The 27,676-nt window shown below is 43.0% G+C and overlaps 3 protein-coding genes across 6 annotated transcripts; 1 reads left to right on the forward strand and 2 right to left on the reverse strand.

The window, feature by feature from the left end:
• Positions 1-846: 846 nt before the first annotated feature.
• On the reverse strand, positions 847-8,144 carry ntaq1 (N-terminal glutamine amidase 1). Of its 3 annotated transcripts, none has more exons than XM_056398755.1 (10): positions 8,046-8,144; positions 7,268-7,367; positions 6,914-6,979; positions 6,666-6,814; positions 6,421-6,545; positions 4,629-6,327; positions 3,924-4,031; positions 3,709-3,806; positions 3,421-3,527; positions 847-1,987 (listed from the first exon to the last, which is right to left on the reverse strand). In XM_056398755.1, exons 1-6 carry the CDS (start codon positions 8,105-8,107, stop codon positions 6,185-6,187), a joined length of 645 nt encoding a protein of 214 aa, XP_056254730.1. In that variant the 5' UTR covers positions 8,108-8,144; the 3' UTR covers positions 847-1,987; positions 3,421-3,527; positions 3,709-3,806; positions 3,924-4,031; positions 4,629-6,184. The 3 variants fall into 3 exon arrangements, with proteins under 3 accessions (XP_056254730.1, XP_056254732.1, XP_056254731.1); XM_056398757.1 differs by having other exon boundaries at positions 6,929-6,979; positions 8,046-8,143; XM_056398756.1 differs by lacking the exons at positions 3,709-3,806; positions 3,924-4,031.
• Positions 8,145-8,808: 664 nt separating this feature from the next.
• bop1 (BOP1 ribosomal biogenesis factor) lies at positions 8,809-16,782 on the reverse strand. Its single transcript, XM_056398752.1, has 16 exons — positions 16,521-16,782; positions 15,203-15,430; positions 14,963-15,085; positions 14,545-14,699; positions 14,328-14,445; positions 13,892-13,993; positions 13,513-13,725; positions 13,240-13,401; positions 13,023-13,103; positions 12,664-12,733; positions 10,912-11,044; positions 10,100-10,283; positions 9,732-10,023; positions 9,509-9,593; positions 9,234-9,341; positions 8,809-9,141 (listed from the first exon to the last, which is right to left on the reverse strand). The coding sequence occupies exons 1-16, from the start codon at positions 16,635-16,637 to the stop codon at positions 8,988-8,990; spliced, it is 2,325 nt and encodes a 774-aa protein (XP_056254727.1). The 5' UTR covers positions 16,638-16,782; the 3' UTR covers positions 8,809-8,987.
• A 1,490-nt stretch (positions 16,783-18,272) lies between these two features.
• hsf1 (heat shock transcription factor 1) lies at positions 18,273-26,981 on the forward strand. 2 transcript variants are annotated; one of them, XM_056398753.1, is made up of 15 exons: positions 18,273-18,709; positions 19,472-19,580; positions 19,802-19,938; positions 20,497-20,621; positions 21,789-21,864; positions 21,985-22,046; positions 22,260-22,338; positions 22,441-22,559; positions 22,643-22,827; positions 22,928-23,066; positions 24,088-24,159; positions 25,324-25,429; positions 25,549-25,602; positions 25,849-25,906; positions 26,094-26,981. In XM_056398753.1, exons 1-15 carry the CDS (start codon positions 18,584-18,586, stop codon positions 26,279-26,281), a joined length of 1,635 nt encoding a protein of 544 aa, XP_056254728.1. In that variant the 5' UTR covers positions 18,273-18,583; the 3' UTR covers positions 26,282-26,981. The 2 variants fall into 2 exon arrangements, with proteins under 2 accessions (XP_056254728.1, XP_056254729.1); XM_056398754.1 differs by lacking the exon at positions 24,088-24,159.
• The last annotated feature ends 695 nt before the right edge of the window (positions 26,982-27,676 follow it).

Below are 27,676 nucleotides of genomic sequence, written 5' to 3' on the forward strand. Positions count from 1 at the left end.
GTATGTTCTCTGTTCTTTTTATATTTGTAAAACAGTACAATATTTTCGCCTAGCACACTGATAACAGAAGCCACAGTGTTCTGAGTCATGTGACACCCTGTTAACCCCCCCCCCCCAATAAAATCAGTTTTTGGTGATTAGATTGCAGTTGGGTTATAGCACATGACCATGTGAAGGTACAGGTGTAAGTGCACCCTAAATGCACTGAGAATGAATTGTGATGCAATTGACCAAACCACCTCTGGATGTGGTCGGAGACGGACTGTGACCACACTGAACACAAGTTTTTCAATGAGTAATATGTGAGGGGAAGCTGATGACTTCCAGACATCCATGTGTGACCCAGGACATGTTCAGATGTGTGAATTGAACATGTGAACCAGTCATGTGATGTTTTCACAACAATATGCACATCTGTCGTTTCAGTGTTCAGCTCTTCTCCTATTGTTCCAACACCCCACTTCCCACAAAACCCCCACTACCCTCCCAACTACTCACACACACCATCTGCTGCGGTTAAGTCGACCCTTCCTCCCCCCACCACCATCGCAAATGGTCCAAATGCAGCAGAATAAGAACTGGTCCTAAAGATGTGTTTCTACCTGATCTGACCACATCTGGAGGCCCTGTTCAGACCTGGTATTAACATCTGATCTCTCTCTCTCTCTCTCTCTCTCTCTCTCTCTCTCTCTCTCTCTCTCTCTCTCTCTCTCTCTCTCTCTCTCTCTCTCTCTCTCTCTCTCTCTCTCTCTCTCTCTCTCTCTCTCTCTCTCTCTCTCTCTCTCTCTCTCTCTCTCTCTCTCTCTCTCACACACACACAGATTGACGACGGACCAGTCTGGCAGATTGGTTAAAAACATCAACACATACTTGTTTATTTGCATATAAAGCGAGGAAGTGAGATCTGATCACAAGGGAACTGACGTACTTAGAGCTGACCACCTGTGATCGGATCACTGAAGACACATGTTAGGTGTTAGGTGTGAACAGGGCATCTGACCTTTACAGCCCTGATTCTGATTTCAAGTGTTTCCATGTCGTGTGTCCAGTGATGTACACGAAACATCTGACCTGACATCTGGATAAAGAGGAAATGACTGTAATAAGTTTCCCAACAACTCTGTCTCCTGTCACTGATGAGGTTACAGCTGTCTTTGATGAAGTTTCATCCTTTAGGAGACTTCATAAGTCCTTGAAAAGGTTTGAAGAGTCCTTGAGAGGGGAGTCTTTGAGGTGGTTCTAGGGGGCCTTGAGGAGGATTTGTGAGTCCTTGAAGAGGTTCCAGGACTCCTAAAGATCACTGAGAAGTTGTAAGGGAGTTGAGGGACTACTATGTTTCTTTAAGGGGAGTTCTTTGTGCCAGTGACAGGTTCCTTGTGTTGTTAAGGAGGCTCTATGGATCCTTTAGGAGGTTCTTGGGATCACTGAGCAGAGCTGAGTGTGATTCACAGGGTTCCAGGAGGTTTTGAGGGAGTTCCAGGGTTGGTTGAAAAAGGTGTTATGAGGGTTTCATGAAGAGGTTTCAGGTAAGGATGATATCAATGTCCTCATCTGTCTCTGGAGAACACAGAACTGGGAACACAGGTTAAATATTTACCTCAGGACCTTCCATTGTTCTCCAACATGCTCCTCCAGTTCTTCATCTCCTCCCACATCAACCGCCCATTCTTCCTCTTGTCTCTGGTCCAGATGTAGGTCAGAGAGGAACCACAGTGGCAATCTTCAGTGAAGATCCTCTTCACAGTTTTACTCATGTCAGGAATCAGACTTTCTAATGCTGATGCTTTCTGCAGGATCTGTTCTTCCAGCTGTTGACGTTTTGAATACAGCTTTCTGTAACTGCAGAACACATGCTGTCGTTCCACCAGCAGGTTCTCCACCTCTGTCAGCTTCTCCTGCTGATCCTGCTTGATGTAGTCGCGATAAATCCTGTCCGTCACCTCCAGCTCCTCCACCTCCTTCTTCTTCGACTGGTAGATCTTCCACACTATTAGAGAGAGAACAGGAGAAACCCAAGAGAATGAGAACCCACATCTGGTCCCTATTTAGAGTCAATGATTTTATATTGTTACAGCCTCCACACTATGAGACAGAACAGGAAGCAGACAGGTCAGTTTCTTTATAAGAACTACAATCCACAGGTTCAGTGAAATCCAGTCCAATGCCAAAGGTAAACCCCCTTTGGTTGGGCACTTGTCCATGCGGCGACTGTCAGTGAGAGTCTAGCGTCCTAGTGTCAGTGTTTTCATACTTGTTTTACTGTGTTAATACTTGTTTGAGCACCACTCCATCTGGATCAAAAGCCTGAGATGAGGGGGAAAACTCAAGATGGTGGGATTTGCTTATATCTTGACAAATGATACTCAGCTATGTGACTGAGAACCATTTTGTACTCCAGATGTTGAATTTCTGATGGTATTTTAACGTTTTTGTATATTGTGTACATCCACCCCAAGGCCTCCAGCACAATATTTGATGTAGTGCAGCAACTGCAGTCAGTTTCACTTGGAGCACCAAACTTCATACTGGCGGATTTTAACCATTTAACCAAAGACACTTTCAAACTTTTATCAACATGTCCCCAACCAGGCAGGATAAGACATCAGATCTTTGGTATAGGTCAGTTAAAGATGCTTATAAAGCACTCCCACTGCCTCCGCTTGGTTCTGTGGATCATCACTGTGTGCATTTTACTGCCCAGATATAAGTCGGTTTGAAGGAGAGACAAAGCACAGAGACAGAAGAATCTGTGCTATGCTGGCAGGAGAGTTTTGACCGCTATGACTGGGACATGTTTAAAGAGTCCTGTGGTGGTGTCCTGTCTGTAGGGACATGATAATTCCCTGTCAGCAAGTTAAGATTGACCCTAACATTAAACCATGGGTGACACGATCTGTTCAGACCAGCACACAGAGGAAGAGACTTGTTTTTAAACAGGGTGGAGGCTCTGATTTGCATACAGCCACCACAGAGCTGAAAATGCAAATCTGAAAAGAAAAACAGAAGTATAAATCTGATATAGAGGACAAGATGGCTACAAATAATCCTGGGTCAGCTGGTCTGGCATGATTACTGTAGCAGGCCTCCAGAATCCACAGAGCAGCAGACGAGTCACTGTAGACGGCTTCAGGTCAGATACTGAGCTGGTTAACGCTCTGAACTGTTTTTATAATCGTTTCAACACTTTTGATTTTAGTAAGAACCTGGGTCACAAACTTGCTCTTTGATAATACAATTATTTATACGATATATTGATGGCACAGCTTCTTCCACAGTAAATAATCTGTAGGTAAAGATGGGCCGTCAGGCAGCACACCCGCAAGGTTTACACTGGTTTTACTCTTGGCCTTTAAAGTCAGCATCAATCTGAGCAGGTAAGGGATGAAGACAAAGTCCTGAGAGCTGCTGGGTTTCACTTACAGAGAGCAGCTACACCTGTCGCGAGGGAGAATGTCCACCATCCTCGTCCGCCTCCTCCTCTGACGTCATCTCCATCTTCCTCAGTGTTGAGGTTGTTCATGTTTGTCCTGCAGAAACACAGAGGAGTGAGTTTATTACCAGTGGAGGAGGTTCTCTGACCTGTTCCTTCAGTGAAAGAATCAACACTACAAGTCAAAGTCCCTCTGACAAATTGCTGCTGCAGTAAAAGGCATCACAGCACCAGTTTTGAATATTGGAACATTATCATAACAGTGTTATAACTCTGACCTGATTGAGCTGCTGATTGCAGGGTGGAGTTTAAAAAGACTGAAGCCAAATCTCACAGTTTACTTCCTGTAGCGTCAGTGAGCTCACAGCTGTCACATCTGAGAATAAAAAAACAGGATCACCACGTTACAGGAGGATGAAAAGACAAGAAATCTACAGGATAAAATATGACCTGAACATGACTTCTGTTACAATAACAAACTAAAGTGTTTTACCGCTTTCTGCTGTTGGTGTCCACACATAGAAACTGAGCTGTCAGAGGTAGACAAGGACGAGGAGCAGCAGGTGTTCACTGTGTGAACTTCACCCTCACACACCTGAACCTATAATGTCAGGTGTGAACAGACTGAAGTGAACAACAGGTGTCTGGGTGAACCGGTTTTACAACAGTCTGAAGGTAACACTGCAGTGAGCTGTGAACAACCTGCTGCTGTGACTTGGGCAAACTAAATTCAGTGATGCTACAGGAAGTAGACTGTGTCTGACTTTACGTCATCGTAACAAAATACTACATACATAAATGCCGTTTCACTAATCACCCCCCATTGTGGGATGCACTAAAAATGTATTTTCTGTATTTAACAAATGTATAAAATGGTCAGAGCGCCAATGTCAGAAAACTGTCAGACAAACTTGTGTCTGAATATAATTCATTCTGATCCCTAGCTCAGTTCCTCATTTTTATTCAATTATTATTTTAATATCTCAACGTTCTCTACTTGAAAATCCTTGTGCAAGTGCCGATTCTTTCCTAAGTCCTTATGAACTCTCCTTCACTTCCTTCTTCTTCTGACGTCGTGACGTTTTCCGTTGAGAAGTGGTTAGGAAAAGAGACCGCAGCCGACGTCAAACGCAGCTAAAGTTGGACAAAATTCCTACCCAGCATGCACCACGTTAAATCAGCGCTATGTTGAACGCACCTGATGTCACACTGAAGTTGACTGCTGTGGTCGTTCGTCCTGGCCTCGTGACACTTAATCACACGGAAACCTGCAGAGAATTTCTAAAGATTTGACACAAACATTCAATTAAAGATGAACAGATTAGAATTTGGTGGCCAAAGGTTAAAGGTCATTAGCCACACTGTTGCGGCGTGTCATAAAGCTTGAACAAATCAAACGGTTTTAATCGCTCACATGACTCTTCTCTGACTGTAAACCAAGTGTGTACCAAACCGAAACTTCAAATAAACGTTCCCGTTATTCTTCCGGTCTGTTTCCTGTCTGTCAGTCTGAACCGGTTCCAACTACAGTCTGAACTGGATCCTGACCGGGCTCCTCTGTGAGCAATCACTGATCATTAACCTTTGATCGATCAGTGGGCCTGGTCAGTGTGAGAACATCAGGGTGAACTCACAGCGCCTTCACAGGTCGAACATAAAAACTACAGATACACTATCACCAGGAGGCAGACGGAGGTTTGATTGGTTCATTTAAAAACATCTGTCACTCAACTTAGGCTCTGAATCAAACTTTACTGACCCTGTGGTCTGTTCATTGAAGCGCTTGTGTGTATGTGTATTTTAACAATTTTACAGTTAAGTAAAATAGAAATACTGCTATAAAAATACAGTAAAAACATACATAAAATATCTAAAGTAGATGTTGTACAGAACAGTTAAATGATAGAGAGCCAAGGGTCCCAAAAGATGAACTGATATGCTAATGTAAGCCAGCAGATCCTCACTCCCACCTGAACAGGTGTAGTCAGACACAGTACCTGGTAACACCTGTGTGTATGCAGGACCTTCTGTAAGAATACATCATATCTTAGAAACTGATCAGCCATTTTATTTGAGTGCCTGCAGCTCTCAGGTAAATGTAAAGTAGAAGAAGAACAAAGTACAAATATACTTCTGCACAATGATGAGAAACACTGCTTTTCTCATGTCGTCTGTAGAAGTCTAAGGGACATAGGAGAGTCTCATGTGGCTGTTAAAACAGATCACTTGTTCTGTAGTAAGAACAACAAAAGTCTTTGTCAGAACATTAGAATCAGGTTGGTAGAACCTTATCGAACACAGAGACACTGCTGCTGCTGTCACTGTCACAACCACAGTTCAAGTCTGTAAGAAACAAGCTTCTGGTGCAGTAACCAGGTGAGAACTGTGCAGGTAAACACATGCTTAAATAGACGGGGGAAGTTTGGGGATCTGCTGAATGTTAGAGAACATAGAACCTCAGGACTCTCCTGATAATGGAACCATCATCCTGCTTCATGTTCTGACCTGCAGGATTAACACTTTAAATACTACATTACCCATGAGCCTCCATGGCTTTTGCTGTCCAGTGCTCTGATAAACTGATAAACAGCTTTAAACAGAGAGCTGAAGCTCATATTATGCTTCGTAGAAATGCACCATGGGAGTCGTAGGTAATGTCTACTTCAAAGTTTTTATGTCCATGCGTGTTTGTAACGTTGACTCTTTTACAAATCTGAAACAGGTGTGTCTGCTGCAGTCTGTCTGAGATGACAGCTATGAGGTCAACGATGATGATGATGATGATGATGATGAAGAGTTTCCGGCATAGCTCTGCAGGAAGTGGTCCAGACTGAAGACCGTCCCCCAGCCAACAGCAGGGTCCATACTGATGAAGTCATCCAGGTTCATGTGACTCTCTGAGGAGGGAATGCATCACAGCATGATGTCATCATGAGGTCATATGGTATACATCATCAGACATGCTGAGGTTACAGGAGGTGTCATGTGACCTGTGGTGTGTATGGGCGGGTAGGGTGGGGGGGGCATCCTCCAGGATCCATCAGAAGTCTTCATGTGAGATCGGTCAGACGCAAAGTTCAACAGGAAACTGTCAGCAGGTACAACACGCAACTTCCTGTTAGTGGAGAGAAAGGTACAATGTGTTAGCTGTGGTGGTCAGGTGTGTTGGCTGTTGTGTTCAGCTGTGTTAGCTGTGGTATACAGGTGTGTCATGTATTGTGTTCAGGTGTGTCACCTGTGGTACTCGGGTCTGATGTTGCGGTCTGAACGGAAGGCCTGGGCGGCGTATAGTTTCAGGCTGCAGGGAAACGACAGCTCAGAGTCCAGATCATAAACCAGAGAGTCCGACTGAAGACCCACCTGCAGCAGGATCACGTGGTAGTCCTGAAACACACCATGATGTCATTAGTGATGTCACAATGACATCATTACTGTTACTATTCGATGAACTGTCTGTGACATCACTAATATTATCAAACACACAGTGACATCACAGACCCAGATCACTGGCCGGTCTCCATGTCCAGACTTCTGTTTCCACAGAGGAACCTGATGGAGTACAGACAGATATTTCAGAGAGCCGGACAGATGTTTTATAAATCCTCATAGATGTTTCAAAGAATGTTGTAGAATCGTGCAGATGTTTTAAGGAACCTTACAGAACTTCACAGATGTTTTATAGAACCTTATAGATGTTTCAGAGAAAAACTTTTTATAACCTGGCAGATGTTTAAAGAACATGACAGATGTTTTATAGAACGTTACAGATTTTGACGGATATTTTGGACATTCTGTCGAACTTGGCACGTAGCTTCATGTTCTACTGTGTGTTCTCACCATTCTGTTTTTATTAGAGATGAAAATCACAAACAGTTGTTCCAGTGGTACAGTTCTCTCCTGTCTGACAAACTCACAGAGTTTCCAAACATTTTCCTCACTGTGAAAACAAGAACAAACAACAGGATCTCATTGCAATGAGCAGACCCCAACTGATCAACACACTCAACAGCCAATCAGGTGTTAGAACGTTCTATAAATTACATGTTTGATTTCTCCTAGAATGGAGAACGAGGATCTATCTGTCAGCAGGTAGAACACAGGTTACATCAAGTAACTGTCCTAACAGACTTGCCCCAAGGTTGATGATGTCCAAGACCACTCAGCCGTCTCGCCTGAACAGAACCTGGTTTTCTGTATCAGCATGTAAGAGTTCTGTCTAAATAAAGATCAGTATAGAACTGACCTGATCAATAAGAAGCTGATCGAATTCAATTACAAACATTTTCTCATCAGTCCTCAGCAGACTTCAATCATTAATTGATCAACAGAAAATTAAATGGTGACTATTTCAGAAAACTGCAGTGTGTCTGCAGAGCGATTATTGATCTGTTGGTGTCTCCAATTATCAACAGAAACAGCTGATCGCCTCTGGATATGCTGATGATTAAACTGCTGCTGTTATAATGTGAAAACACAACTGACAAAAAGCTGTTCGATAGTATCAATGAACTAGAACAAGCTTCTGATTTTTTGCAGTGTCACAATATATGTAGTAAATATTTACAGTATAACTTGTAGCATCACAGAGTATAACTTGTAGTATCAGCCGATTTACCAGTAACAGCTGGTGTAAACGCAGCTTTCGCGGGACGGTATGATTCTGTCTTCGCTCTTCATCTTGGTGCTACACTGAAAACGCTCCGCCGGAAGTAAATGTTTGACGTTACATCCAGTTAGCACGGTAATTAAAAGCGTGAGCAGAGAAACTTGTTTTAATTGGTTTCCTCCGCCAAAACCAATCAATCCTACACGATTTTTATTTCTTCAGTCACACAACACACCTGTATGATTTATTACCTGTTGTGTGAAATGATGACGTCAGCAGCTTCATTGCTTAATGAATTGTCTCATTGTTGTGTCATAAACACTCACTGTATTAGCTTCATGTTTAATGAGATACTGATGTAATCATTCCTCAAAGCTGCAGCTGCCGCCATATGTACATTTACTATTACTATTCTCTTCCCCCAGGTCCAGATTATTATCTGCACCAAACTGTACACACGTAGATCAACACCAAAAATATCAGACATCAAGATCCAAACATTATTTCCTGATAAATTGACAATGTTCTGACAGTGTTGAAAAATGTTCTATCTCACATTGTTAAGGAAGGTGATAAAAAAAACTGCAATATCCACCCCTTTAACTGGATCAGCACCAAAATGTTGTGGGTTTTTCCCTGGTGCACGCCCCATCCCTCCAATTAGTCTGGTGCAATTTTTTCAGTACTCGTAGCGTAATGTAACAGGTTAAGTTAACTAACTCTAAATTGCCCATAGGTGTGAGTGTGAATAACAAACAATAACAGGTAAATAAACAGGTCAGAAAGTTTGAGTTTAATTAAAAACAAAGAAAAAAAAACAAAAAAAAAACAGTTTTTAGGTTAAAGATGAAAACAGTCAAACAGCATAGTTTCTCCAACAGCCTGTATCCTAGCAACCACATCACCGACTCGCCGACTGGTTGGTTGCTGTAGGGGTTGCCGGGCAGTTTGCTATGTGAAGAGGCGGATGGTGGCGTCGGCTCCAGAGGAGAAGATCCAGGGCTGTGTGGGGTGAAAGGTGACATCTAGAACACCGAGGTCATGAGTACTCACATGACCTCTGAGGACCTTCACTGGGACAATCAACGGGTTCTGCAGCAGGTCACTGGAGAGGAGGAGGTGGGTGGGGTTAGTGTTTATCTGTGTGTCTCTGTGTATTTATGTGTTTATGAATGTACGTATGAATGCGTGTATTACTTATAAACAGTCCCGTGACAGACGATCACCGATCCATCATCAGACGCTGAAGCAAAGAGTGGGTAAACTCTATGATAGGCCACGCCCCTCACTGCCTTCTTATGGTGTCTGCAGACAGGCAGTGATCAATATCATCAATAAGATTAATATTACAACTCATAGTAGGAGCAATCACAACCTAATCAATACTAACACATCAGTACATTTATGTCCAAAACTGTGACATGACGATTCATTCACGAGAACAGCTGTGAGTTTGATGGACAGATACATACCGCAACACCTTGTATGGCTTGGTTGAGAGGTCGAGGTCAAACCAGCTCAGCCTGCAGTCGTAACTCCCACAGATCACATGATCACCTTCAGACAGAAGAGAGACAGGTGAGACAGCGGCTCAGCCCCTTAGCAGTGATGTCACATACTGACAAACCATATTGTGTAAGAAAGTGGGTGTCACAATGAAGCCAGTGTGGTGGTGAATTTGGTGGATGTGGTTACCCCCAGGGTGGACGGCCATGCTGGAGATCCACTTGGAGTTGGCCTGTAGTTTTTTGGTCATTTCCTGTTTGACCAGGTTGTAGATCCGGACAGAGCGCTGTGTGGCCACAAAGAAGTAGGGCCGGACGGGGTGAAAGGATACGCACTGAACCAGACCTTTGTTCTTCCTGAATGGATTCTGGCTCCGTCTCCGGCTCACCTGATGGATGAAAACCTGCAGGTGGCTTGAGTGATCCGGCATCACCGATGCCAGGTAGTCTCCTTTAGCGTGCCACACGACCTGGTGTACGGCCTGAGGGATCAATACTGATCAGTTAGTTCTGCCCAAACATTCATCAGGAATCTACAATCAATCAGTGTTTTCTCACTTTGGGATGTTGTATTTTGAGGCGGATCCCCTGGTTTAGCTCCTCCCCCTCAGTCTCACTCCATATGACAGGCCCTGCCCCTTCTGTTGGCTCTGTCTCCTGCTCACCAGAGAGGAGTCGCTCTGATGACGAGACGACCTGTCTGTCTGCCAGAGAGGGAGACAGGATCAAGACCACCGAGTCCCTGAAACACAGAGAATTTGAACAGACCTTTATTTGTTGTTGTGTACAAAACTACACTTTGTTTTACACTTGTCCAGATTCACATCGGCACTGGCCTGCAAATGAGTTGATCCTCTCCTACAGAGCACAGCGCCCCCCACAGGTTAATAATAACCACACAACCTCTGTATAACGTTAAAGTAGAAGCCACTTTATCACAACGACCTTCAACCTTTTCTAAAACATTCTAAAACTGTTCATGTCCTACTAAGACCCCAAAATATTTCAGCCTGTCCAGGTAGACTGAACTGATCCTTCAGCCACTTCCTCTCAATCACAGCCTCACATTCATTAATAGATATTAAGATATTAATAACATCATACATTTTTTATAAATCAAATTTTACAAATTAATAAATAAAAGCAGAACAACTGAAAACATCCTCAGTTCCTTGTTTAACTCTGCTGGACTCAGAGGTCAAAGGTCTGATGTTTGCTGATGACCTGGTTCTCATGCCCCCCCACACACAGAGAGGGTTTTACAGCAGAACCTGGACATCCTCCTTGAGCTCAGTCCAACATGGGGACCAACTGTAACCAAGGTGGACATGTAAATTAACGGACAGGCAGACAGGTAGATGGGTCCTTACAGGGCAACAGCCAATAGACAGACAGATGGGTTTGGGTTCCAAGCGACGTTCTTCACAGCTCCGCCCACCTGGACTGTCTTTATACAGCGAGACGAACACACCTCCCAGAACCTCACAGAGCCATCATCACTACCTGGATACACACAGTACAAGTACACACAGTATAGAGTTATATACACAGAGCCATCATCACATATGCTGTAGTTCTGGTCCAGGGTGTATGTTTTCCTCATGTGACAGTAATAGGACTAAATGAATGTCTTAACATCTTTATCAAACTTCAGATGCTGATCTGGACCAGACACCAGTCACCAGATGTTACAGATAAGACTTGTGCATCACCAGCATAGTAAAGATAAAAGACACAACCAAATGGATCAGGTGCCTGAAGGGGAGCATAAACAACCTTGAAGGATTCAGGTATGCTGCCTGATGAGAGGGACTGGTTGATAATAGTGAACAGAGATGGTCCAGAAACACTAACTGCCTCTTAATTAATTTGGGAGGCACCATGTCAAAGGGACAGGAGTGTGGGAAACAGTGTCAATCAAATCACTGAGGGAGATGGGAGAGAACTGGTGTACGAGGACAAGACTGGGACTGGGGAAGCTGAGGGGCACAACAGACAGTTTAATTCTGTTGATTGTATCCACAAAAAAAGGATAAAAAAATGTTCACAATCCTCAGCTGAAGGTGGGACAAGCAGGTGGCTGATTAGAGATAAGAAAATAGAAAATAAGAAAATAACCTGGGACTGTTTTTGGTTGTGGTGATGAGATTATTGAAATAAACAGTTGGTGTTTTTCTTCATTTTTTGATTCAGCTGATCATCAGATCTTTGCGTGTAGTGAACAAAGCAGTCGTGTATTTTCCACCTGGCTCTGCTCGTAGAGATGAACAGGTCTGTGATCTTCGTTTCTGGTGAGCTCAGATTCCTGAAGGGTCATGGCATTTCCACATTTCTCAAATGAACTATTATTTTTCTTAATACAGGTCAGAAATGAGGACAGTAGATCCAGGTGTCAGGGGATCCAGGCACACAGTGGACCTTTCTGGTTAAGGAATCTCCAGTAATTAATGCAGTGGAGGAGGTGATGATGCGTGTTACTACATGGACCTTCTGAGCGTCCAGCTGGCCAGACCATCTGATCACAGCCTCCTTCAGCATCCTGTGACTGGAGGAGAAGAGTGGAACCCATGATTGTTGGGCCGACCAGATTCCTGATTAAAGCCACATGTCAGTTGGTAACGCGTCCGCGGGGGCATCTACCGTAGGAGGATCAGCTGGAAGGACCAGAATGTCATAAGACCGGGTCATACAGCTACTAAAGAGGCAGGCCGTCTGAGTGTCTCTTGGGACCATGGGCCACCATCATGGCACAGGACAACTGATGGTTCAGTGTCGAGAAGGAAGAAAGCCGTGGGCAGGTGGAGGGGTCCCACAGAACTGTGCCCTGAGAGGCAACCTGCTTGGACCGCCCAGCTGCCACATCCATGAAGCTGGACAGATGTTCATCAGAAAGATGTCCTACTTAAGACCAAGGAGGACCTTTTAGTTTTTTTTGTGGAGGAGCACAGTTCTCACAGGGATGGAGTTGTTTAAACCTCAGTGATGGATCAAGTAAAACAAAGAAGTTCAACAGAGAGTAAGGAGAATATCATCACTGTTACTATAGCAACCCGAGGGCATCCCTCTAAACAACCAGCAGCAGGTTGCCAAACAGGTGGAACATGTAGTGATAGATGAGTTACCTGAAGCGAGCCACTGTCCTGATGGAGACACACTGATGGACCGGACCAGACCACTGTGACCCCGGTACACCTGAACACAGACACAGGTAACACAGGTAAACACCAGTCTGCTGGCAGTGTGTGTGTACATCTATATTAGTGAAGACCAATTTCAGTATTAAACCATCACACTGAGGACATTCCTGGTTTGTGAGGACAGGTGAGTGGTTCAATTAGGTGGTCAGCAGTGTGGAGGTGTGTGGCTGTGTGTGTGTGTGTGTGTGTGTGTGGGTGTGTGTGTGTGTGTGGTGTGCGTCCTCAGGAGAGACAAAATAAGTTATCTCCACATTTAAACCACCACAGAAGAATTAAAAACAAACCAGAGATTGTGTTGTAGGAAACGGCTGCAGGTCTTTGGGTTTTGGAAGTTTTGGGATCAAATCCTCTGGATTCACATTCACCTGCAGACACAAAGACATTATTGATCATCTCCACAGTCAGATGCTCCGATTAGCTGTTACTGTATCAATTTTCTCTCAGGTTTTTTCAGACTCCAGCGACACCTGCTGCTCAGAAAAAAGACCTGACGGTAGTTACCCTCATCTTCCTCTGTCGAGGACACAGGTACAGGTCGAGGCAGCGCTCAAACCTCTCGTGGATGAAACGAGGAAACGCAGGAACCTGACGGAGACTGGAGAACTTCATGGGAACATAAGGCAACTTCCTGTCTGACGGATCCTGCTGCTCCCACAGAGCTCGCTGCAGAAAGCAATACAGGTGGAGGCAGATGGAGAAAGAGAAAGATGGGATGATTCATAGTTCTATCTATTCTATAACCAGGTAAGTTCAACTCTTCAGCGGGTGAGGTACCTCCTCGTCTGTGAGCAGATACTCAGGTGGGGGGTTGTAGGACTCCTGATGACCAGGTAGAGGGGTTTTGGGGGCAGGCAGGTGCATCCTGTGTTTGGCTAGAATAGAGGAATCCTCACTGGCCCAGAGGTCATAGTAATGCCCCCTACTGTCCTCCTCCACCCGCCGGGGTTTGATCCAACCCATCTTTATTGCATGGACCAGTTTAGACACCTGCACACAGATGAGAGAGGGAGGGACAGACAGACAGGTGAGAGAGGGAGAGACAGACAGACAGGTGAGGGAGGGACAGACAGACAGGTGAGAGAGGGAGAGACAGACAGGTGGAGAATCTGTAGACTTTCACAGTGAAGGAGCTGCAGTGTGTTTGTGTGTTTACCTTCTCCTTCTCGATTAGTGAGGGGATGAAACTGCGTTTGTCTGCAGGTCTGTTAGTGACTGGATGAAGCATCACGTCTTTACTGAAGAACTCAACTGAGGGCTGAGGAGGAAGAGGGGGAAGTGAAGGAGGGAGAAGAGGAGCAGATAGAGGTGAAAGGAGGGAAGTGGATCAAAGGTCATTATCAGCCATGTTTTGATGTGAGGCTAAAAACAAGAATCCATGCATCATATTTAACCAAATAAAGCTTCAGCTTCGCTGTGTCTGATGATGTAACATTTAAAAGTTTGTTATGGGACAACAGGTGTCCGGATGTGTCCATCCTGTCCAGCAGAGACAGGTTAATAAAGGTTTACTTTGACAGAAAACACACAAACATGTTTAAAGACATCCACAGGCTAAGGGGCAGAGTCTCACCTGAGTAACATAAGCGTACCTGGTACTCGTTGAAGTTGACATCCCCAAACTGTCCTCTCTGCAGACGATTCACCAGCTCCACTTGTTCGTCTGAGAGGACGATGTCACTTCCTGTCTGCTTGTCGTGGACCGTTCTCCTGAAAACAGACCGCTGTTAGCTGAGAACAGCTTGTTAGCATTATTACCACTCCGTCTTTAAAACAATAGGGGACCTAGCATCATGCTAGCAGGCTCACCAGTATTCTGGGTTCTCCATTTTGTCCAGGAAGTCATCGAGTTCATCCTTGTTCCTAATTGGTTTGTAGATCTTTTTCCCATCCAGGTCGTAGCCAATGTGTGGGAAATCTCTGTACCACTCCATGGGGATGTTTCCCACAGTGTTCCTGATGTCCTGCAGAACCACAAAAACATCAGGACAGAACAACAGAGCTAATGTCTCTAGAAAGTGTCAGAGAAAATAACAGAGGATTGGTAAACAGTAGAGAGAGAAGAGTCGAGAACCCAGGAGAAAGTTAGAGACCCCAACAGAGCAAATGATTAGGGAGAACCCTGAAAAATATCACAAAATCCAACAGAACAAAGTCCCTGATTCTGAACCCAGAGGAACCTGAACAACACACAGGTTCTGTGATTTAAAACACAAACCGGCCTCACCTCCTCGTCTGAAGAATCATGTTCATACTCGTCTTCCTTCTGTTCTTCTTCCCCTTCTGTCACTCCTTTTGTCACTCCTTCCTTCTTCTTCTTCTTTTTCTTCTTCTCCGTCTGCTCCTCTGTCTACAGGTACAAGAGAACACAGATGATTTTCTCCAGGAGAACACTGATAACAGCAGCAGCTTTTTCACAGGTGAGTCACAACCGGCTTATCTGTCAAGCTGACAGGTTAAACTCTACCTGTTGAATCTGCTCTGACTCCGTCTTCACATCAACAACAACAACATCATCATTATTATCCTCCTCCTCTTCCTCATCATCATCATCTTCTGATCCCTCCTCTTCATCTTCATCATCCTCACTGTCACTCCCAGAATCCTCCAGTCCTGAGTAGACGCTGTCCTCACTGTCTGACAGATCTTCATTCTCCTCATCTTCCTCAGCAGGTTTGTGGTTGAAGTTGAAGATCTGAAGAATAAACAGAGACTTAGACTTAAATGACCAAAAACCACACCAGTATCATTTCAAAACCTGCTGATTGTAGCAGAGCATTTCTGAAACACACAGTCTTTCAGAAGCTCAGAAACCTCTTTTATATCAGCATTAAAAAAATATTTTAAATGTGATATGTGACATCACCTCCAACATAACTGTATTTAAAGGATGAAAATAGATTTTTTTAAATTAAATTAGTGTTTACAGGGGGGAGACTGACAGTAACAACAAACATAAACAAATAACTTTAATTTACAGTAAAGTAAGTAAACAGCTAATATGCTAACAACCAATGCTACAATATCATTATTAGTATGTTTGGTGGTACAAAGCTAATAGCACTGTTGATTCCAGTACAACAGTAGCTAGCTTTAGCTAACACCAAAATGTATTTTCCTTAAGATTCATGATCGCACTGCAACAAAACTCCATTCACGATACGAAGATTTATCACCGTAATTATGCAGCTGATACCAGAGTCAGTGTCTGTTGTTCGTGTATTTGGTCTGAAAAATATATGGTCTGAGGAAGAGCAGAACATCATAAAATGGAAAGATTCTGAATGGAGCTGGGCGTGCGTCTCTGTCCGTCTGCGCACTGAACATTAACTAGCAGTTAAATGTTCACTGTATTGCCTATTGTGTTTTTAGTGAATAATACTAATGAACCCGAAATAACATGATCTGGCTTTAGGTATGATTAGGCTGTTTATTCCAGGACAGTCGACCTGATGGATGCTGTCCTGTTTCTTTTCAGAACTCCACTTAGAATCTGATCATCTTTCTCCCCTCGGCTTCTGCTGATCCCTTTAGAAACTGGGTTCAGGTTCTGGTTAAGTCAGCTGGACTTGGTCTGGTCTCCTCTTCAGTTCGGCTGAGCTCTCTGAACATGCACACCGTCAGTTACTCTATATTTTTTATTATTTTCTCTCTGACTGGTAACAGCAGCGTGTTTTGGTGTACCTTCCTCTCGTTAGCATGCTAACAGCTTACCGCCAGCTCTTCACCAGTTCCCCCACTTTACCCACTAAACCCAGTCCTCGTCCCGTCTGTTTGTTTCTCACCTGGTCCTGATCCTCGTCCTCCTTCTCTTTACTTCTCTTCTTTGCTGTTTTCTCACGGACTTTCTTCATGTCTTCTCTCTGTTCGCTACTCCGCATGTTTCCGCTGCTCCCCTCCATTGACCCACGTGGGAGCCCCGGGGGTCAAAGGTAACGCGTCACAGCAGAGGAGTTTACTGTTGGCGCCATCTTCTGGTCATTACATTTAGCTGCGTTCGTTTTCGACTTTGACTTGTTCAACGTGAACTGTCGATGACTGCAGGAAGCCTGGGGTTGAACAGTCTCAAGAGTATTCACAAACAAATGTCAAGTTACGTTTCCAGTGAAACACAATTCACAAATAAATACAGAGTGATCTGTGTCAGCAAATCCATGCGTTCCTCTAGTTTACTAATCCTATAATTTACAGTTTTTCATACAGTTTGTGAATCTCCACCTGTTCCTGTGGATCCTTCTGAAATTCTTCCATCCACGTAAAACAGAAGGAGGAAGTGGCTGTTAAACTAAACAGAAGAAGAAATGCACGATCTTCTTTATCGCAATAGCAACCAAATATAATATTTCTATAGTAAAGAGAAATCTGGGAAAAGCTGTCAGCTATAAAATCCTTAGGTTTCAGGATGTAGCTCACACAAAGAGCAGTTTACATCTGTGTCACCATTTAACTCCAAACTTTGTTCCTGTCAATATTACTAACAAAATGACTAATATTTTGCTAGAGTAGTACAAAACCAAATTGTCTTGAGACAATACCCTTATTCTGGAGTTCATACATCTATTAAAAGAAAAACAGAGTTTACCTAATTGAGATTGAATGTGCTCAGGGGTTGACACTGACAGAGGTCACCATTCCTAAATCACATGGATCAGATGAAACAGCATCAAAAACTATTGAACATTATTTTGGAGTTATTGTTTTTTTTATTAGAAATTGTGAGTAGTTAAACATCAGTTGTGTTGTGTGTTGTTAAATCATTACAATAACACCATTGTTAAACCATGTATCATAAAATAATTACTTGCTATTACAGTTGTTTCAAACAACATGTGTGGAGAGAAACTGTGCTTTGAAATCAGTGCTTCCCCAAAAGAACCTGACAAAAAGTTAATGCTTTCAAACCTCTTTTATCCAAGGATACAAAAAACAGGACGAATACAATTAGAAACAAAAAGAAGAACAAGGATAATAAAAGGCTACATACATGTTTAAATTAAAAATAGGTTTTAAGGCAGTGTAGATGACCATAGTCCTAATGGCTCTCTGATTTGTCAGTCCTTTGACTGTTTCAAAGTACAGTTTCATTTCACGCTTGAACTGGATACTGCGGGTTTCCTTTCAGACCATTTGAATTTATGGATATTAAACTTACCATTTATTGATTCTGTCCAGATCTATCTTTTCTGTAAATTATTCTTAGTCCCACATAACATATGGAAAACATTTTCAACATCATTCTGCAAGAATGTAACATGAATGTATTCAGTAAAATAAATACAGTTGTCTCTGTGCCAGTATTATAGGGAAATGTATCATAACATAAATTTAAAAAAGTTACATTTATTGTCCTTTATATTGATTTAAAGATTTTATCAAAACACCTGTCTCAAACATAGTCTGCTCATCAGACACGTTGCTGCAACTTTCGATGCAGGTACAACATCAGATACTATAGATGCTGTCGATTTCGATGTTCCCCTTTCTAGAATCACGTACGTCACAACGCGACCAAACGTCCACGTTACGTTTGCGACGTCATTAGGTGGCGTCGGGTTACTCGCTACGCAGTTGTTGGGTTGTGGGTTGTTTTAATTTTCCACCGTGGGATTTTCACTTAAATAGACGTTAATAAACCTTCTGTGGACCGTTACAGACCGACAGAGTCCAGCAGCGGAACCGAGGCCCCTGTGATCCGGGTCAAACCTCATTCCGGATCAGTGTCGCGGTTTGTTCGTTGGTTTGAGCGTTGGATGGTGCTAACAGCATGCTAATGCTTAGCATCGTTAGCTCAGATTAGTTGCGGTGTTTCAGATTTATAAACCGGAGTGCGGTCGATTTTATTTCTCTGATGGAGTATCCAACAGGAGGTGGAGGAGGGGCGGTTATCAGCGGAGGGAACGTCCCGGCCTTCCTCACTAAACTGTGGACCCTGGTGGAGGATCCGGACACCGACCCGCTTATCTGCTGGAGCCCGGTACTCACTTATTTTACTGTAGCAGGGAGCTAACGTTTAACAGTTAGCCGGCAGAGGACAAGGAGAAGAGCTCCACTTTATTCAGAGAGACAGGGTAAATAGATGTTAGCTGTTAGCCTGTCAGGTGACGTTCATCACCCGAGCTAACATGCTAACAGCAGATAAGAGATAATGAGATCATCAGCAGAGGGAAAACAACCTGCTCACCTGAATTAGATCAGACCAGTTTAATCTTCCCCGGTCCACTAGGAGTCCATCACCTGTTGGTTTGTGTCAGTGCTGAACAGCTGAACTGATTTTCTGACAGTATAACGTCACAGTTTCTTTTAGAGCAGCTAAAAGAAGATCTACCCCCCCCCCCCCCCCCCCCCCCCCACACACACACACAACAATAACACTAGTAACAGTAACAGTTGTATTAACAGTAATGGTTATAATAATAATAGTAACAGTAGTAATAACAATACCAGTTGTATTAACACCTATAGTAAAAACTGTAACAGCAGTTATAACAGTAGCAATAATGAGAGCAAAAATAACAGTAGTAATAACAATAACAATAATAACAGTAGTGTCCACAGTAGTAATAATAGTAATAGTAGTAATTACAGTAGTAATAGTTTAACCAAACCAGACTCAGCTGGATAAACTGGAACAGACTGATCCTGGTTTATGAGGAAGATCAAAGTCCTGCTGAAGACTCTGGTGTCTTCATGTGTTTTCATTGTTAATACTGATGATTATCTGTGTGTTCTGTTTTAGAGTGGAACCAGTTTCCATGTGTTTGATCAGGGTCGGTTCTCTAAAGAAGTTCTACCAAAATTCTTCAAACACAACAACATGGCCAGCTTCATCAGACAGCTCAACATGTGTGAGTATAAACAGCATCACTGACAGATTATATATCATATTAGGTTTTATCTTTACATCACAGTGATCAGCTTTTTAAACACATGAAGAAAGTTCTGGTTTGGAGCTATAACAGTCAGAATGAGGCACTTTCAGTGAGGAGCTGTAATGAAACACAGCTGACTGCTGTCTGTTTGTATGATGACATTAAATTTGTTGTTTTGTGAATGGATTTCTGTACAGATGGCTTCCGTAAGGTGGTGCACATTGAGCAGGGCGGTTTGTTGAAACCAGAGAGAGATGACACAGAGTTCCAACATCCGTTCTTTATCAGAGGACAAGAACACCTGCTGGAGAACATCAAACGCAAAGTCACCAACGTATGCATCTGTATATACCCCTGTACACACCTGTATACACTTGTCAGTGTTTTCCATACATTGATTTATTTGTGGCAGCACAATACTATATCAACATTTACCACCACATATTCATTTTACATATTTTTTTCTACTTTCAAATGAAATCTTATTCAATTCTAGAACTGCAGCTAGTGCATTGATTCACTGTCAAAACCTTCATGAAGTTTTGACGGCCTCTGTCCGTCTCTTTACTGGCCCTTTCTGTGTACCTGTCATTCAGGGTGTGCGTTAGAGCTGCTGTGTGCAGGCACTGGGCTCACTGACCTGACCTGGGTCGAGGGCAATGGAGCTGTGTTATTCAGTTCATTTATTGTTACGAAATACTTTGCAGCTAAAATGCTAAAATGCTTCTATATGTTATTATATAGTAATTCATGGAAGAACATACCTGCAGATACACTTGTATGCACATCAAATCATTAATGTATATACCTGGAGCCGATACACACCTGTACAAATGGTGTACATCAGTCTGCCCCGGTCTCCATGATGACCATCTCTCTGTCACTGGTTCAGGTGTCCTCTGTGCGTCAGGAAGAAGTCAAGATCTCTACAGATGAAGTGAACAAAATCCTCAATGATGTCCAGCTGATGAAGGGAAAACAGGAGACCATTGACTCCAGGATCATTGCCATGAAACAGTAAGACCAGAACCAGGTCAAGACCTGTTGAAGACCTGATCAGGGGCTTCATTTATAAAAACTCAAGATCCAAATGTAAATGTTACATTCTCACAAAAATGAAATAGGAAACCACTGATTCCACTAAAAGACCAGACTCTCAACACCATAAACGAGAACCAAATCCCCTTTAATCCAGCAGACAGTAGATCCCCTCAATATTAACCCCTGTATATATTCCACCTGCATATGTCCATATACCTGTGTATGTATACACCCCCTGAGCACTTTCTTAGGAACACCTGTTTGCCTGCCTATAGATGCAATCATCCAATCACGCAGTCATGTAGCAGCAGTTTATAAACTTGTGCAGGTCCAGATGAGGAGCTTCAGTTAATGAGGAAAAATGTGATCTCAGTGATTTTGAGCGTGACATGATTGTTAGTTTCAGATGGCTGGTTTGACTGTTTCTGAAACTGCTGATCTCCTGGATTTTCACAAACAACAGTTTCTAGAGTTTTTACTCAGAATGGAGCAAACAACAAAACTATCCAGTGAGCAGCAGCTCTGTAGAGGAAACACCTTGTTGATGAGAATTGACAGACTGGTTGGAGCTGAAAGAAAGGCTACTACGGTCACTCAGATAACCACTCTTTAGAACTGTTGGTGAGCAGAAAAGCTTCAGAATGAACAACATTTAGTCAAGAACAGAAACCTGAGGCTGCAGTGGACACAGAATCATCAGCACTGCACAGTTGAACTGGGGAAAACGTACCTGGTCCGATGGATCTGGATTTCTGCTGAGGCAGCAGATGGTACGGTCAGAGTTAGAGTCCATGGACCTAACCTGCCTTGTGTCAACAGTCCAGGCTGGTGGTGTAATGGTGTGGGGAATGTTTTCTTGACTCACTTTGGGCCTTAATAACAATCAATAATGGTTTGAATACCACAGACTATCTGAATATTGCTGCTGACCATAGTCATCCCCTTATGGCCACAGTTTACAATCTTCTAATGGCTACTTCCAGTAGGATAATGCTCCATGTCACAAAGCTAAAGCTAAAGTCAGAGTGAAGGGAGGCCCTGCACAGTGTTAGTATGGTGTTCCTTATAAAGTGCTCAACGAGCGTATCTGTGTATACTTTATATCTGTGTATATGTGTATGTATCTATTTATCTGTGTTGCAGTGAGAATGAGGCTCTGTGGAGGGAGGTGGCCAGTCTGAGACAGAAACACGTTCAACAGCAGAAAGTCGTCAACAAGGTACTACTCCATATTTCAGTACACTAAGACGACAGAGTACACAGACGAGAGAGCTATATCACCCATTAGCATGTTAGCTTAGCTTCTATCTGAGCTAATAATAACTCTTTCTCTCTGCAGTTGATTCAGTTTCTGGTGTCTCTCGTCCAAACCAACAGGATCCTGGGAGTCAAGAGGAAGATGCAAGTTTACTACTAATAATACTACAAATACTACAAAAAACACTGCAAAAACTACACACTTTCCAACTGTCAGAGAGTCAACTTTAGTTTGAAATGTAGTGAATTTTTATTTTGAAGTACCACTTCCTTCCTCAGTGGAATGAGACTTTGAATGAAATACTTATCAGCTCATTTAAAGTGTTCAGTTCATAGTGAACATATCTCTCTCTCCAGTCCTCTGATGCTGAATGACTCCAGCTCCGCCCACTCCATGCCTAAATACAGTCGTCAGTTCTCATTGGAGCATATGCAGGTAAAGTGATGTCACTTGTACGCTTGAGTTTTTTTCACATCAGTCAATTTTTGATTCAGATCAGAGGATATTGATCCAGTCAGTCTTACGGTTCTTCTATAGGCTGCAGCCAGTCTGTTCTCAGCTGAGTCCCCAGTAACCTCTGGACCAATCATCTCTGACATAACAGAGGTGACCACGCCCACTTCAGAGGATGTGGTCAGTGATTGGACGGACACAGGGTGAGGACAAATCAGATCTGTAGTCATTAAGTGATTTGTCTGTCAGCATTCACTAATACTGGTTTCACTGTGTTTACCTCCAGAGAAAGCGAATCAGTTAATGTCAAAGAGGAGCCGTCCAGTCCTGAGGTGGAGGTATGTCCCGTTCTGGAGGGTGGGACTACACCTGTAGACACGCCCCTCTCCCCCACCACTTTCATCAATTCCATCCTACAGGACAACGAGACGCAGCCAACTCCCAACACCTCCACCGCCAACCCTACACCAGGTAACAGCTGACAGCTTTGTAGTGTTACATGTGGAGGCTGGTAGTTCGATTTCCGGTCTAATAACAGTTTGAGCTGTTTGTCTCTCTGTCTCTACTATAGCCATTGTTGTGATGAGCCCTACCTCCACTGGGCCCCTCCCACCTGCCCCAACCAGCCAGTCACCTGCCTCCAATCCCACCCCAAATTCCAACCCCAGCATATCTCAGCAGAAATGTCAGACCATCGCCTGTATCGACAGGTAAGTCTGTTACACTTCACATCAGTCGGGGTGGCTGCAGGTACTGGTGCTACCTGATGTTTACTGCGACAGCTAATAACTGCCCCAACACCTGTCCCAAAAGCCTCCCGAACACCTCCAACAGCTTTCTCCAAAACTGTCCCAACATCTATCCTAACACGTGTCCCAACACCTGCCCCAACAACTGCCCAACCACATGTCCAAACAACTGCCCTGTAACTGAGGATGCTAATGCTATGTTGGCTAAGTACCCCAGAGTTATGTTGTTTATCTTGGGGTATTATAACAGCTGCAAACTGGACAGTGTTCTGCTATCATTTCAACAGTATGTGGACATACTTCCCAGCAGAAGGGAAAGTATCTATGGTAGCATTGTCGACGGATTTCATGCCTGTTTATACCCACCACAGACTCAGACTTGACTATAGCATTATCTGTTTACTCCCTCTGTGCAAACAGGAACGTCACAAACCACAATCCTACAGCGCCCCACACTGGTTCGAGAATGCCACCACACTATTCAAAACAAAGGAATTAGTAATAAGCTGTAATAAGTGTCACCCCCATCCTCATCAAAAACAGAACAGCTTCAAATAATGCAGACTCAGACCAGACAGTAAACTCAGCTTCAACCAGCACACAAAGGATATTCAAAAAAGGTGTCATCAAAGACTATCAGTAATCAGGAAACTGAAAGGACTTTATGTCACCACCACCTCCTCCTATGGCTCTACCCATTCTGCTCTACTGCTCCACCTCTTTCTTTAACGTGCTGTCTGTCTCTAACCGACCCAAACTCACACACATCACCCACACTGCTGCAAAGACTGACTGATTGACTAAACTAATTAACTAAGTGACCGACCGACTGACCCCCACCCCCCCTTCTCTGACCTGGTCTCTCCCCTTTGTTATCGTATTTGCTATAGTGTATTAGTGTCATTGAATTTGTACCTTTATTGTAGGCTTTCAGTCCTTTTGAAGGTCAGATGTGTCATTAAATCCCCTGTGCTTCTCTCAGACCCCGCCCCCCTCCCTCTGCAGGTGAACCTTCACCTGATGTTTGGCGCTTCGTATCAACACAAGCTGACAAGTGAATGATTAAATCTATAAATGATTAACATTTTAAATATTAGTCTGTTTTGAAGTGTAATCTTGGTGATATTCTGTATTTTCCTTCTTGTCATCATGTGCAGACTCAAACTAACACTGAATGAATCCCACTAAAAAGTTTGTTGTGCGTATCCAGAGCCTGATCAAATGTGGATTCATTCACCGCTGAAAACAGTCCCCGTTAAATCAATAGCGTTATATAAAAATTACAATGTGAAGCCCTTTTAGTAAATTAAGGAGCCTTTTTTCTATAACTTTTTAACTATATATACTATACTACATATAACTATATCTGCTGATTTTATAGATTTATATCCAAATTGTTCCAAAATGGCCGAACTCTCAGATTCTTGATCTGCTCGCACCGGGATGCCTTCAGCTCAGAGATGTGTCATGTGTTCGTACCCAAGTATACCTGCGTACAAGTCTAGGTTAAAAATTAAATGATTTACATGTCAGGTGCCAATGTGTTATGAGCTGAGAGCCATAGACAGGAAGTCAGAAAGTGTTCAGAAACAGACTAAAGGCAGGTATACCTTGTGTGATATTGGGATGTTCCAGATGAAAGATGACATTGGTGATATCTTTGGTCATAGCTATAAAACCTGGTCCTACATCACGCTGTTGTCCCAGTCTTGACCAAAGATTGCCTGGAACAAATTTCTGACAGTGTCAGAAATGTAGGAGAATGCTGATGACATTAATTTTTTATAGCTTTTAGTAACCTACAATTCAGGTTTTAATCATCGTACAATCTGCATACATCAACCTCCATGTTGTACCCAAGTGTGTTACATCCATGTCGCAGAGTCTCACCTACAATAAACTTGTAAGCTTATTTCTCAGTCTGTAGGAGCCTTAACACTGTTGGTTTGTTGACAAGAAGAAAATATAGAAAAACTACAGAGGAATGAACCAACTTCACATCATGTGTATCCCCTGTTTGTCTCTCTTTCCTGACTGTCTCTCTCTCATCTCTCTCTCCCTCCTGACTCTATCCTGGCTGTCTGTCTGTCTCTCTCTCCTGTCTGTCTGTCTGTCTCTCTATCCTGTTTGTCTCTGCTGTCTGTTTCTCTCATCTATCTCGCCTGTCTGTCTCTTCCGTTTCTCTCTCATGTCTCTCTCTCCTGTCTGTCTGCTTCAGGTCTGAGCTGTCTGACCATGTTGACAGTGTGGACAACAGTCTAGAAAACCTGCAAAACATCCTGAACACACAAACCTTCACCTTCGACACCTCCCCACTCTTCGAGGTCAGTCAGAGAGAGACGGTCGTTACATGAACGTGTTAACAGTATGTTAACATGTTAACTCTATATGAACAAAACAATATATGATTGTGCTAAATATACATGTGTGTATTCATGTTTAGTATTTCAGTTCGCCCTGTTCTTCTGGAGACTTTGACCTCGACAGTTTGGACACTGTGAGTTCAATTATACAGACTCTTATTTTGTTTTTAATCTGTTTCTGCACTTCCTGTCTCAGCCATTCTCAAAATATATGCAGTTGTTCAGTCAGTCATTTGTTGACCCATTAAACATGTACAGGTGCATGTACATGTACATACAGATGTGTAGAGGTGCACACAGGTTTGTGTTTTTGACAAAAACCTGTTTGTTTGTTGATGATGTCCCAGCTGTCTGACTGCAATGTCACTGTTTCCTCTTAGCTGCTGTCTGAAGGAGCTCTTAAAGGAAGTGATGAAAGCAGCAACACCAAGGACACAGGTAACACACACACACACACACACACACACACACACACACACACACACACACACACACACACACACACACACACACACACACACACACACACACACACACACACACACACACACACACACACACACACACACACACACACACACGTTTCTTGTGACCCTCTGTCATGGTGCTACTCTGATTGGTCCAGGGAAGCAGCTGGTGCAGTACACCACCACACCTGTCTTGATGTCTGAACCACTCAGTTTGGGAGAGGGTGGGACTGACCTGCCGTCCCTGCTGGAGCTGGAGGCGGAGCCTTACTTCACACCTGACCCGCCCACTGATGACCCGGCCGCTGCCCTGCTGAGCCACGCCCAACTGGACTCTGACCTCTGACATCATCAGGAATGTGATGACTCATCAATAACCATAGCAACAGGACAGTCTGAGCAATGACTCGGCATCAGCAATAGACAATGATGAAATCAATCGATCAGCTGTAGATCAATCAGTAGGTCAAAGGTCATGTTTTTAGTATGCAGATGTTATTGATCGATATTAACCCCTTTATATATCTGTGTCCTTTTCTTCTTCTACTCTTTTATTTTAGCTTTTGGTTCTTTGCTGCTTTAATTAAATCATTTGTTTGACGATCGCTGTAAAAAAAAACAAAAAAACAACAAAAAAAAACAACTTACAGAGCAAGGGTCGCATCTGTACCTGCCGGTCCAATCAGACAAAGCTCTGAAGTCAATGTAGATGATGTCACAGTACAGATGTGATGACACACATGGACAGGTAAGGCAGGATAATGTGACCCAAGTGTTCTCATGTTCTGCATGTTGAAGTCAGAGTTCATGGTTGTCTTTGTTTTCATGTGTAAAATATAGATATAATGAAGAGACATATTTTTGGAAAAGTTTATTATGAATGAGAAGTGCCCCCCACATCACCTCGGTTACCATGGAGACAACATGGAACCAGACAGAGATGCATTGGTCTGATCTGTCGGATCAGTCTGAGCTCCGCTTGATCAGATAAGGTATCAGCCATGATATGTTATTGATCCACATTAAATACAGTTTGTTTATCAGTGTGTCATTATAACACTCAGTGTTTTTTGTTACACGAACATTCATCTCAGAGATGGCTTCAGTAACGTTTTATCAAATCTGAACCCTTTAGAACAGTGGATCTACTTCATTATTCAGCAAATATCAACTCAGTAAACTGAAGATTACCTGAAGATGAACTGTTGTTGCTACACTGTAACACACAGAGATTACAGTGTAACACACACAGATACAGTGTAACACATAATACAGTGTAACAATACAGTGTAATATTGATACAGTGTAACAATACAGTGTTAACACAGACTGTAACCCACATACAGTGTAACACAATACAGTATAACACAGAATACAATGTCACAAACACATACAGTGTAACAGATACTGCATAACAGAATACAGTGACACACAGATACAGTGTAACAGAAAACAATGTAGCACAGAATATAGTTAATACACACAGAGTGTAACACAAATTACAGTGCACAGATCTACTGGGTCAAAGTATCGGCTGATATTGTCTTATTGCACATGAATCAGTATCAGTAACATTTCGGCTGATGAATGACAAGAAGCTGAAAAGCAAAACAAATGCTTTGAATCAGTGCCTGCGTATTACAAGTTTATTTTTACAGTGTAAAATGTCCTGCCTAGTACATGTCTTGGTCATTGTTAAAAAATTTGTTGAAGAGAAAGATGTTTGTTTATGTTATCAGTT

This window comes from Seriola aureovittata, chromosome 16, assembly GCF_021018895.1.
Source record: "Seriola aureovittata isolate HTS-2021-v1 ecotype China chromosome 16, ASM2101889v1, whole genome shotgun sequence".
NCBI lineage: Eukaryota > Metazoa > Chordata > Actinopteri > Carangiformes > Carangidae > Seriola > Seriola aureovittata.